Source organism: Panthera tigris, chromosome B2 (assembly GCF_018350195.1).
Source record: "Panthera tigris isolate Pti1 chromosome B2, P.tigris_Pti1_mat1.1, whole genome shotgun sequence".
In the NCBI taxonomy this organism is placed as follows: Eukaryota; Metazoa; Chordata; class Mammalia; order Carnivora; family Felidae; genus Panthera; species Panthera tigris.
This window is the reverse complement of record NC_056664.1, coordinates 121,370,515-121,382,722: the sequence shown is the minus strand read 5'-3', so window position 1 is coordinate 121,382,722 and position 12,208 is coordinate 121,370,515. Positions and strand designations below refer to the sequence as shown.

The following is a 12,208-nucleotide window of genomic DNA, read 5'->3' as shown; positions in this document are numbered from 1 at the left end:
TCCTAAAAAAGTGGTGGAAGGATGGAGATGAGACTTACAGTTTTGAGTTTTCTCAGGTTAAGTTAGTTTTAAATGTACAAAGTTAAATTAGCCAAAGAAGAGAAAATGACTAAGTGAAGAAATACAGGTATTTAATTGCAACATTGTACTCCAATCATGGCCTATGTGAAAATGGTATAGAAACCTTTGAAATGTTAGAAGCATAGAGCTCAAGGGAATTTCAGAAAGCTTCCATTATGACCTATTTTACAGTGAAATAATCTGTACAGCGCTATACAAATAAGTGTATGTATTTGTGGAGGGTGAGGGAGTGGAAGAATGCAAAGACTTGTAAGTAGCTTCTGTTTCTAGTATCTGAGAAACTAGGTCTTTGAATATTTCTGCAGACTTCTGTTTTTATGACTGCCTTCACAGCACTAGAAGTGTTAAATATAAAGTATGATGTCTGTGTGACTCCTGGAAACCCAGTGAAATGTCTTTTGCATAGAAAACTCTCCTTAGACAACAGAAACAAATATTCATAATTGTTTGGGCTTTGTTTTTGTTACCTGCATCTGTGTAGGCCATTGTAACCTTTTTGGAAAGGCATCTTTATACCACCAAAAATAAACAGGCAATGCTTTTTGTTATTTTTACTTGTTAAAAAACTCCTTTTTTAAAGAAAATATGATACATAATACTTAGTGTAGCATAATACTTAGGAAATACAGTTTGGCAAGAAGAATAAGATAAATATCAAAATCCTGCTATCCTGCATAACTGTTGCTTATATCAGCATTTATGTGCTTCTGTGCTCGATCACTCATAGCTTCAAGTTAAATTGTGGTGGGCTTATTAGGTAACTAGCAAGTACAGAAAAACAGAGAAATCAGAAAATGCCATTAAATACTTTAAGTCCAGCTCTACTTTCCACTCAACAACAACAAAAAAAAACAATGAAATGTTAAAAGAACAGTTTTGAAAAGCAAATAAGGCAAAGATGGTGAAACATCATTTTTATCTGTTGATTCATTCATCCCTGGCTCATCTACTAGTGTTAAGCCTTCAGTTTCCAATTCCAAGAGCACTTTTCTTTCACCTCCTCAAAGTTTCTGTTGTTCTTTAAACAATCTGAATATTTGAGAGTAAATTTTCAGTGTTAGGAAGGGAAGTTCAGAACGTGTACAGAAAAGTAGTGGGCAGACCCATGAAAATCTAAGCCTAGAAGCAGCTACGCTTCCATCTGCAAACAGTAGTTGGGTATAGAGGAAGGAGCATCCTCTGGGATGGTAGGTTGTAAGCAGGTCTTCTCCCTCAGTATTGTTCCCTGGTACTTTCATCATTAAGGTCTGCAGAAAGAGAGCACGCGTTAGAGTGTGTGCTGTATTTAGAGTGTGTAAATGAAGTAGGGCATGAATACAGTGGTCAAGGCCCTAAAATTTTTTATATGTGCTATCTCAGATTCATGGTTGATGAAACTCCAAGACCGGTGACAAAACAAAACAAAACAAAACCACGTGATTATTCTTTTGTATATCCATTATATTGCTTTATAAACTATTTTTCCTGCAATTAACATGTTAGTAATATTTCATCATGGCAGCTGTACTTCTGTACATAATTTTAGTTGCTGAATTCCCTTTCATTAAACAAATACACCATAATTTATTTAAAATATTATTGTACAATTCCACCGTTACATAGTTTTTCAATATTTTATTTTATTTTATTTTTTTAAACGTTTATTTATTTTTGAGACAGAGAGAAACAGAGCATGAACAGGGGAGGGTCAGAGAGAGAGGGAGACACAGAATCTGAAACAGGCTCCAGGCTCTGAGCTGTCAGCACAGAGCCCGACGCGGGGCTTGAACTCACGGACCGCGAGATCATGACCTGAGCCGAAGTTGGACGCCCAACCGACTGAGCCACCCAGGCGCCCCAGTTTTTCAATATTTTAAACACGACTTCAGTACTTGCCTGGTTACTCCATTTTGCTTCTTAGGAAAAAGGATCTTGAGGTGCAATGGGTCAGTTAAACAGGCCAAAAACAAACAAACAAACAAACAAAAAACATCATTTTCTAATTTGCCTTTTTTTCCGTTATTCCTTCTTACTGGTGAGGCTGAATATTTCTTTTATTGGCCACATAGTTATTCTTTTGTGAATTTTCTGGGGTGGTCCTTTGCCCATTTTCTGTTAGATTATTCATTTTTAATTCATTTTATGGGGACTCTTTGCATGTTAAGAATATTAACCCCTTTTATCACTAGTTTGTCATTTGCTTTTTTTTGTATGAGCAACATTATTAAGGTACATTGAAATACAGTAAACTGCATATATTTAAAATGTACATTTTGATAAATCTAAACATATTTAAACATGTGTGAAACCATCATCTCAATCAAGATAATGAACATATCCATCATCTCTAAGTTACTTTGTGCTTCTTTGAAATTTCTCCCTACCACATCCTTCCCCATGGCAATCACTATGAGTTAATTTCCATTTTCTAGAATTATGTATAAGTGAGACTGTTTATACCATGTACTCTTTTTTGTCTGACTTCTTTCACCCATAATTACTTTGAGATTTATCTCTATTTAGCTTTTATTAATAGTTTATCGTTCATCCTTACAATGAGTATTGTTTCATTTTATGATATATCACAGTCTGTCTGTTGATGGAAATGGGGGTTGTACCCAGTTTTTAGCTATTAGAAATAAAGCTGCTATGAACATTCATCTACAAGTCTTTGTCTGAACACATGCTTTCATTTCTCCTGAGTAAATTCCTAAGAGTAGGAAGGCTGCATCTAATTGCAGATGTCTGTTTAACTTAAGAAGCTGCCAGACTGTTTTTAAAGTGGTTATGCCATTTAACCTTTCTCCCAGTAGTGTGTGTTTCAGTTATCTCCATACCCTTGCTAAATTTCAAGTGGTCAGTCTTTCTAATTTTAGCCCCCTCTGATACTGGTGTGCAGTGCTATTTCATGCTGGTTTTAATTTGCTTATCTTTAATGACTAATGTTGTTGAGCCACCTTTTCATGTACATATTTGCCATCCATTTATCTTCTTCAGTGAAGTGTCTGTTCATGTCTTTTGCCCGTTTTTTAGTTAGCTTATTTTCTGACTATGAAGTTTTAAGTGTTATGTGTTCTCCGTAAAAGTGGTGCTCTATTAGATACATGATTTGCAAATATTTCTCCCAGTCTTTGTCTTCTAATTCTCTTCTTAACAGCGTTGAAGAACAAATGTTTGCAATTTTGATGAAGTTCTAAATTACCAATTTTTTTTTTATATGGAGTTTTGGTTTTGTGTCTAAGAATCTTTGCCCAATCCAAGCTCACAACAGTATCCTCCTGTGTGTTCTCTAGAGAAGTCTTACGGTTTTCGGTTTTAGATTCGTTTTGAGTTATTTTCTGTACATGGTGTGAAGTATGTATCAAAGTTCATTTGCTCACATACGAATATCCATTTGTTCTAGCACTATTTATTCAAAAGAACCGGCTTTACACCATGTCCGTACATGCTGAGCTCTATTCTGTTCTCTTATCTATTTGTTTATCTTTGTGCCAAAAACAAAGTGTCTTGATTATTACACTTAATTATAATAAGACTTGAAGTCAAGTTGTATAACTCCCCCCTTTTTTTTTCAGCTTGTTTTGACTCTTCTAGATCCTTTGTATTTCCATGTGAAGTTTAGAATTTGACAATTTCCCCAAAAGGGACCTGCTGGATTTTGAGTGAGATTACATTGAATGCACAGATCATTTGGGGAGAATTGGCATTTTGACAGTATTGATTATTCAAATCATGAACATAATCTATCTCTTTATTTAGGTTCTTCTTCAGTTTTATCTCAGCACTGTTTTGTAGTTTTCAGTGTACATGTCTTTCCCATCTTTCATCAGATGCTTCCCAAAATATGTCATGTTTTTTATATCATTCTAAATGATATATATTTTTTAAATTTAAATTTCTGACTCTTTGTTACTTGTCTATAGAAATAATGCTGATCTTGTCTAAAGTTGATTGTTAGTTCTAATGACTTATGTTTTTAGATTCCAGTCAGATTTTTTACACAAATGTGGGGCCAGGACCTGAGAGTGAGAACCTCCATAAATTTCCTTTGTACTGCTTTACTTGCCTTACCATCATCTTAGCTCTGGATAGACGATTCTGTTTATAAAGCCAATTTCATTTCTTCCTTTTATACATTTTATCTACTTTTTGGTAGTTCAAAGCAGGAGGGAAAATCTGGTCCCTTTTACTCTTATTCTGGCCAGAGATGGAATTCTCTTACCTTTCCTATGCTTTTTTATTTTTATTATGATAGCCTTATTTTTTTAATTTTAATAGAGACTCTTTAAATGTTCACATAGAAAAATATGTCCATCTTTTATGTTGACAATTCTTAACATTTTCTGACTCATGCAGTCCTTTGACAAATAATCTGATAAAAGTTATGGATCTGATTTCCATAAATATTTACACATTCATATTTCTATATGTAACTTCAATAGTCCACAGAAACCCTGGAGGCTGGTCTATTGATTGATTCCCTGTTATGAATCTTGATTGTATCACTTTCTTCTCATGTTATGTTTAGAAAGTCCTTCTATTAAAAATTATATAATTAAGGAAATACTTTTTAAGTGATTACTGTATACTTTTCTCCTTTGTGTATACAGACAGGTACTTACAAATTTTTAGATTCCTTTATTTTAAATGATCAAATGAGATAGTGTATATAAACGCATTCTAAACACCATAAAGTACAGTATTCATGCTGTTGTCCTTGTCATCGTCATCATCAAAAAAATTCACTCTTTTGGCCATCTATTCCAGTCTGGGGAGTTAAATCCAAAGAAAGAATTATTTCAAGAAATAATTTGAACTATGAAAAGTACTTGTTCATACATGGTCTGTAATGAGGGAAAACAAAACATTGTAAATATTTAGTAATAGGAGAATGCATAAATAAATAATAGTGCTTCATTGGATGAGATGTTGTAAAGCATTTAAAAGTGGTAATTACATAGTTATAAAAATACGAAAAATGTATTTAAATTGAAGAAAATTAAATTTTATTCACATTATGGTATCTTGTGTAAAGTGTCCATATGTATAAAGATTAAGAGGTGTATAGAAATATGAAAAGAGTTGTTTTGGGGAGATGGGTTTGCAAATAATTATTTTTATTGTTCTCTCCTTTCCTTTAATTCTATTCTTTTTTTTTTAATTTTTTTTTCAACGTTTTTTATTTATTTTTGGGACAGAGAGAGACAGAGCATGAACGGGGGAGAGGCAGAGAGAGAGGGAGACACAGAATCGGAAAGAGGCTCCAGGCTCCGAGCCATCAGCCCAGAGCCTGACGCGGGGCTCGAACTCACGGACCGCGAGATCGTGACCTAGCTGAAGTCGGACGCTTAACCGACTGCGCCACCCAGGCGCCCCTCCTTTAATTCTATTCTATTATACCTTTGATTTTTTTAAATATTTTTTTATGTTTATTTTTGAGAGCAAGAGAGACAATATGAGTGGGAGAGGGGCAGAGAGAAAGGGAGAAACAGAATCTGAAGCAGGCTCCAGGCTCCGAGCTGTCAGCACAGAGCCTGACGTGGAGCTCAAACTCACGGACCGCGAGATCATGGCCTGAAGTTGGCCACTCCACCGACTGAGCCACCCAGGCTCCCTAATGCCTTTGATTTTTTATATTACGTTTTCTGTATACATATATTTAAAGTTAGGTTCCGGGGTGCCTGGGTGGCTCAGTTGGTTAGGTGTCCGACTTCGGCTCAGGTCATGATCTCGCGATTTGTGAGTTTGAGCCCCGCGTCGGGCTCTGTGCTGACAGCTCAGAACCTGGAACCTGCTTCGGATTCTGTGTCTCGCTCTCTCTCTGCCCCTCCCCTGCTCACGCTCTGTCTTTCTCTGTCTCTCTCTGTCTCAAAAATAAATAAAACATAAAAAAATTTAAAGTTAGGTTCCCATTCCAACATGTTTTTTACCACACCAAGAGATGGCCTTCAAGGCTGATTTATAATACTGCCTGACATAAATCATCTGTGAAATTATTATTTTTCCTTTTTCATGCTTTTATATTATTGAATAATTCCACAATTTCACATTTTGCCAGTCATGTTGTCTTATTATCACCCAGTTTTTAAAATGTATTATGTAGTTTCTGATCGTTGGTTTAATGCTACAGTCTCATGGCTTAATTATTTCATTGTGCTTTTGCTATCATAACTTGAACTAATTATGGATGTATTTTTTCAGTTGCCCAGCAAGAGGCTGAAATGTTCAAACGCTACAATGGGACATTTCCATTACCTGGAATACACCAAAGTCAAGATGCTTTATGCACCTGTCCTAAACTGCCTCATCAAGGCTCTTTTCAGATAGATGACTACGTCCACACTGACAATTCTTCAATGAAGATGCAGCAAGTGAAACAGAGACTCGATTCTGTCACAGTATGTCTGATGATTTTATGCAGTTGAGAAGTTGGAAATTTTAAAACCATTTTGATTCCATTTTACATTGCCATGCCTATAAGTATTAATTCAAAAAAGTAAGTAGGTTACTTAAAAATAGGTTTTCTAATGCTTTTTTGGTTGCCTTCTGGTATTTGTTCTAACATCACCCACTGCAGTAAACAGACTGATATGGGATAGATAACCTATCATGCTTTCCCGACTTGATATTTCTGTAAAGACCAGCCCAAGATCTCTTTTGCTATTTAAAAATGGAAGTGCGTATGTGTGTGCATATGTACAACACACACAAACACAAAAGGCACCAACCTGGGAAATTATTCACATAAAATATATTAAAGGTACAACCTCCTTAATATGCCAAAGTTTAAATAATAAAGAAAAATAGACTTGAACAAAGAAATGGATAAAATAAATAAGCAGGAACTTCCAAAAAGAATAGATACAGATGTTCCTGAAGCATATTTAAAAGGACTGTTATCTCACTACAAGAAAAGTGCTGTCAAAATCAGGAATGGCCATAAAACTGGAAAATAGGTCATGAAAATGCAGAGGAGGATGCTTAATTAAAAATAGAGTGCTTTTTATTCTGTTCATTATAAATTATTACATTAACTTTCTCAAAGATAACTAATAAAATGTATTGGGAAGCTTAGATATCCTTAAAAATTCTTAATGCTCTTTGAACATAATAGTTCCTTTAGTTAGAATTAGCCTGGAGCTCCTTGAAGACAGGGACTGTGCAGACTTGTTCCTTGTCGTGTTGTCACCTTTTGGCACAGTGCCTGGCACTTAATAAATATAATCCCTTTCTCTCCTCCATTGATAGGAATCTTCACCAGTTTTAAGCCAAACATATGAGGAACTATATTGAGACACCTTTACTTATGACTATACTTACTTCCTCTCTACTTTTCTTTCTTTAGAAAATTGGAGTTTCAGGTATACCAGAATGCAGGTTTCGTTGGAATATAAGGGAAATATTTTTATTTTTATCAGTATAAATTTTAGAATATGTACTATAAATTAATAAATTTATTTCAAAGTTGTAATTCTGTGTATTTTACAATTTTAATTGAATAATGTATGATGTTCCAGATTTTAAAAGGAAGTATAAATAGATAAATGGAGTTTTAAAAACTAGAGAAAAATGTTTCTTCACTAGGGAAAAAAGTGTCCCTTGTGTAAAATCTTACATGGCAAAATGTCTTCACAGATTTAAGAGCAACTAACTCACTGATCAATAAAAAAACAAGTTTCCTACAATCTGTTGATCTTTACACTATAAAACTTAACGTGCTGGAATTACCTTAGCCTTGTAGCTTTTTTTTTGTCATCTTACATAGCTGTCCTCTTCAGATAAATGAAAGGACATAAGAACAAAAGAAAGTAGATGTAAAGGAAAAATCAGAAAAATATTTTTTGAGATATGAAATCAAAAGCAAGGGGGAAGTAGATTGATAATTTATTATAAGAGAAAAATTTCTTTCTCTTATTTATTTATTTCTTTTAAATTAGAGTATCTGTTTGCATTGGGATTGAGGTAGACCAAGGCTGCCTTTAGAAATGAAAACTTTGTATATAATGGCTGTGGTTTTGGAAAAGCCCTGTTTTTCCCATGTTGAAAGAATGCACCGAACTCTTTCAAATGTCATCTGCAATATATTTTCTTTTGGAATGTAGATAGTATGTTTGGGAATAAAAACAAAATGTCCTCTTTATTCCCTTGGCAGCTCTATTTTTATATTTTGCAAGCATTGACTGGATTGTTACCTTTTGTCACAAATCCTTTTTCTTGTTTCTTGTAATTTATTTTGGTAAAGCCCAATTTTTTGTTGTTAGGTTTTAGTCCATTGAAGACTCTAACAGTGGTCTTCTATAGAGAAGTGTAATAGGGAAGACTTGATTACTTCTATATTATGAGGACTGTATTACTAGAGATACTTCTTTCTTTGTAACCACAGTAGGAATTTTTTTAATAAAATATAGTGCAAGCTTAGGGTATGATGTGTGTGTGTGTGTGTGTGTGTGTGTGTGTGTGTGTGTGTGTGTGTGAATTGCATAACCAATCCAGTTCAGCAGGTGTTTACTCATTAATGAATAAAGGAAACAAAAATAGATAATTCTCTGTTCTCCATAGCCTTACCATTTAGTCATTTAGCTCTTTCCTCTTTCCTTTAACAGAGTTGACTGTATTTGCAGCTACAGCAATACCTGAAAGGCATACTGCAGCCCAGATAGATCTCTTAGGTAGACAGTATGTTAAGAGCATTGCCAAAAGTCACTCTGTTTTTAAAATTTGATCTTATCAGTGCATCCAAACTTGCTCAGAACCTGGGGTACCTACTGGGAGTAATCAGACTTACAAAAAGTTGATTTATTAAGTTAAAAAACTTACTTATAGGGAAAGGTATACCTTTCTAGCTGCCTGAACGCTCAAGACCACTCTCACTTTTAAAAATTAATCTGAAGCCCAGGCTAATGATGACAGAGTTGATTATAAGCAGAGTCATAGGAGTAGGGATTAGATAGATTTAAAAATGTTTTATGCCAGCTTTGCAAAAAGGTTAGTTTTCTCTACCTTTTGGAAGATTTCACCTAATAATGATTGATGATAACTAACATCTATTTAATTATGAATGATGACTAACATCATGAATTCCTGTGCTGAGTGCTTTACTTGTTCATTGTATTTAATCCTCAAAACCATCCTATAGTGTGAGTGCTAGTATTATCCCCATTTTACGGAAAGTGAAGTTGAGGCTTACAGAGCTCAAGCAATATCACCAGTGTCGCACAGTTGGCAAGTGCTGGAACTGGGATTCAGTCCAGACAGAATCTCATGCTCCGGCAGTGTCATTTTCTCCTTTTAGTGATCAAATTACTGATACCCTTCAGACATAGTCTCTGTCCCTTAGAAATTTCCGGATAAAAAACTGATACTCCTCTTTTAGTTCTCTTTTTTCCTAAACTCCACATTCATCGTTAGCATTTTTCTCTGTTTCTCTTGTAGTCTGATGATACATGCTGGCTGACCTTAATTGGACTTGGATATTTTTTGTGTCTCCATAGCAGCACATTTTCAAATCATTTATTATAATGTTGACTTTTACTAGTTTCTTTGTCAGAACTGATCTTCTTCTTCCCTTGTCCCATGAATTGTAGGTGGTTCCTTTCTGTAGCTCCTTCAATACTGATAACATACTTTGCCATTTAGTAGTGTTTGTTACTAGATTTCCTCAGAAGTAACTTATTAATATGGATATTATATTTATGGGCATTGTTATTTGTAGAGATAATTATATACAATAATTAATTATGGGTGCATCTTTGAGACATGTTAGTGCTCTGGTGTAGAATTTTGGCATTTACAAGTTTATTACTAGGTTTGTTTATGAAGTTTATTGAGGCCACATGGTTTTATTGAGGCAGACGTGCGTGGGCTCTCCATGCCTTTTGTTTCAGCAGGTTAGATTTACCAAGAACTCACTGAGTCTCTTTTTTTATTTCACACTCTTTCCAGCTCATTGGAAACAATGCAGAGTGACAGCTACAGGGTGATAGACAAAGAGGCTCTCCCAAATGTTGATTTTGGTTGTTAAAGGATTAATATCAGAATGTGTTGAAAAGAGTTGATAATTTTATTAAAATAAAATTATGAATATTTCCTTACTTGTTGTATTGTATTTCTTTTAGGAGGTGATACGAACCTGTACTGCAAAGGTAAGCAGTTTTTATCAGGAGGAAGATAACTTTAAGATCAGAGCTTTCATTGTGATGTACCAGAGAATTGAAATGTACCATTCGGAGTTTTTACTAGAACTTTTACAAAAGCTAGTCAGATGTGTATTTTCCTTATTTGAGCTCAAACCTATCAAAGAATTATATACGAGAATCTGAGACTTTAACAAATATCTTCATATTTTCGAAGATTTAAGAATATTAAGTAATTGGAATGTACTTTCAGTAAAGGACCAGCAAGATCATTTGATCCTCTGAGAAAAATATTATACGATACTTAATAGGTAAGAGACACCGGTACAGTTCCAGTGGATGTATGCTGAGTAAACTGTATAAGCCGTGAAATGCATGCAAGCTGCGCGTAAATAACAGTGATACACTGTGTGCTTATAATGCTCTTGATCATTTACTTATACCAGTGTCTCACACTTCTTTTTCCATTTAGCTGCATAGCAATCCTGACAGGCAAATTAGATATTATTGTTACTCCAGTTTTAGAAAGGAGGAATCTGAGGCTTATTGAAGTTAAGTGATTTGCTCAAGACCCCAAAGTTAGTGGAAAAATAGTAGCATACCTTTTGATTATTAAACAGTTTCAACTAAATTGTATCTAAGATGCTTCCAACACAGCAGCTTTCTTCTTTTTACAAGCAAAGCTATTTTATATACAATCTCTAACTCCATTGTCAAGAAAATAAATTTTAATTTAAAAGAGTTGGAATGGCACCATATGTTTGTCTTTCCCTCTCCTCTGTCCACTTCCCAAATTCAGTTGAATAATTAGACGTTCATTGATTTATCAAATGTAATTATATCTATCACAGAGTAAAAGGGTGAGACATTCAGAAGGGAATTAGCATGGTGTTGATATGTTCAAAGACTGCTTTGTGTCATATCAGTGCAGTGGAAGTATTTTTTTTATTCAGTAAACATATACTACCATGTGGCAGGCACTTGGAATACAGAAGTAGGTCCTAGGCTATTGCTTCTTTTCACATGAGGCATCTTATAGAGGAAACATGTGAGAAAACACTATACTTACCCCATCACTGAACTGTCCAGTATCAGTGAGGACCCATCACTTTTTTACCTAATTATCGCAAGTCAACAGGATATGGAATATAGACAAGGGGAAGGAAGATGAAGGGAAGAAGAGAACAAGCTATATTCTGACTTGGGCTGCAGATATTCAGGAAACTTGCTCCTGATAGCGGTGATTACTATAATGATTGTAGCTCCAAGATTACTACCTCTTCTTAAGTATACATAGTATATAAAACCAAAGTCGAAAAATAATTTTCTGGCTAGCAATTCACAGCTCTTTCTCTTTAACAAATAAATATATATATGCTTCTTTAGTTTAAAAAAAATTTTTTTAAATATTTTCTTTATTTTTGAGACAGAGAGAGACAGAGCATGAGCAGGGGAGGGTCAGAGAGAGAGGGAGACACAGAATCTGAAGCAGGCTCCAGGCTCTGAGCTGTCAGCACAGAGCCCGATGCGGGGCTCGAACTCACGGACCGTGAGATCATGACCTGAGCTGAAGTCAGACGCTTAACCGACTGAGCCACCCAGGCGCCCCCCCCCCTTTTTTTTTAATATATGCTTCTTTTGTAAAGCTCTCTGAATGTCCAAAAGTCAGGTGATCTGTACGTATTTGCCAAAGGCTGAGGAAACTGTCATCTGCTAATCTGGAACCTCTCTGCAGATGAAGGATCGTTATATTCATCTTTGTACCCCAAGTATTTCACAAAAGTAAAATAAATGCTCATTGAAAATATGATGATATATTTGGAAATTAAGTATTTGGAAAGATTAACCTTACTATTGTCTCTAGTTATTCTTTTTTGGTAAGTTTTATTGAGAGGTAATTCACATACCATCATAATTTGCCCTTTTGAAGTATATAGTTACTGGGTTTTACCTTACTCACAGGCTGTGCAAGCATCACTATTACCTGATTTTTAAACTTTTTTATTCCCTCCAAA

The 12,208-nt window shown here is 34.9% G+C and overlaps 1 protein-coding gene across 8 annotated transcripts in view; it reads left to right on the top strand.

Moving 5' to 3' along the window:
• AHI1 (Abelson helper integration site 1) overlaps positions 1-12,208 on the top strand; it is a 204,110-nt gene that overhangs the window by 69,121 nt on the left and 122,781 nt on the right. For all 8 annotated transcript variants that reach the window (XR_006217876.1, XM_042987191.1, XM_042987189.1 and 5 more), the window contains 2 exons: positions 6,262-6,458; positions 10,176-10,202. Coding sequence is in view for 7 of the 8 variants with exons in the window: in XM_042987191.1 (XP_042843125.1) it covers positions 6,262-6,458; positions 10,176-10,202 (224 nt within the window). In the remaining variant the exon portion in view is untranslated. The remainder of the gene's footprint in view (positions 1-6,261; positions 6,459-10,175; positions 10,203-12,208) is intronic.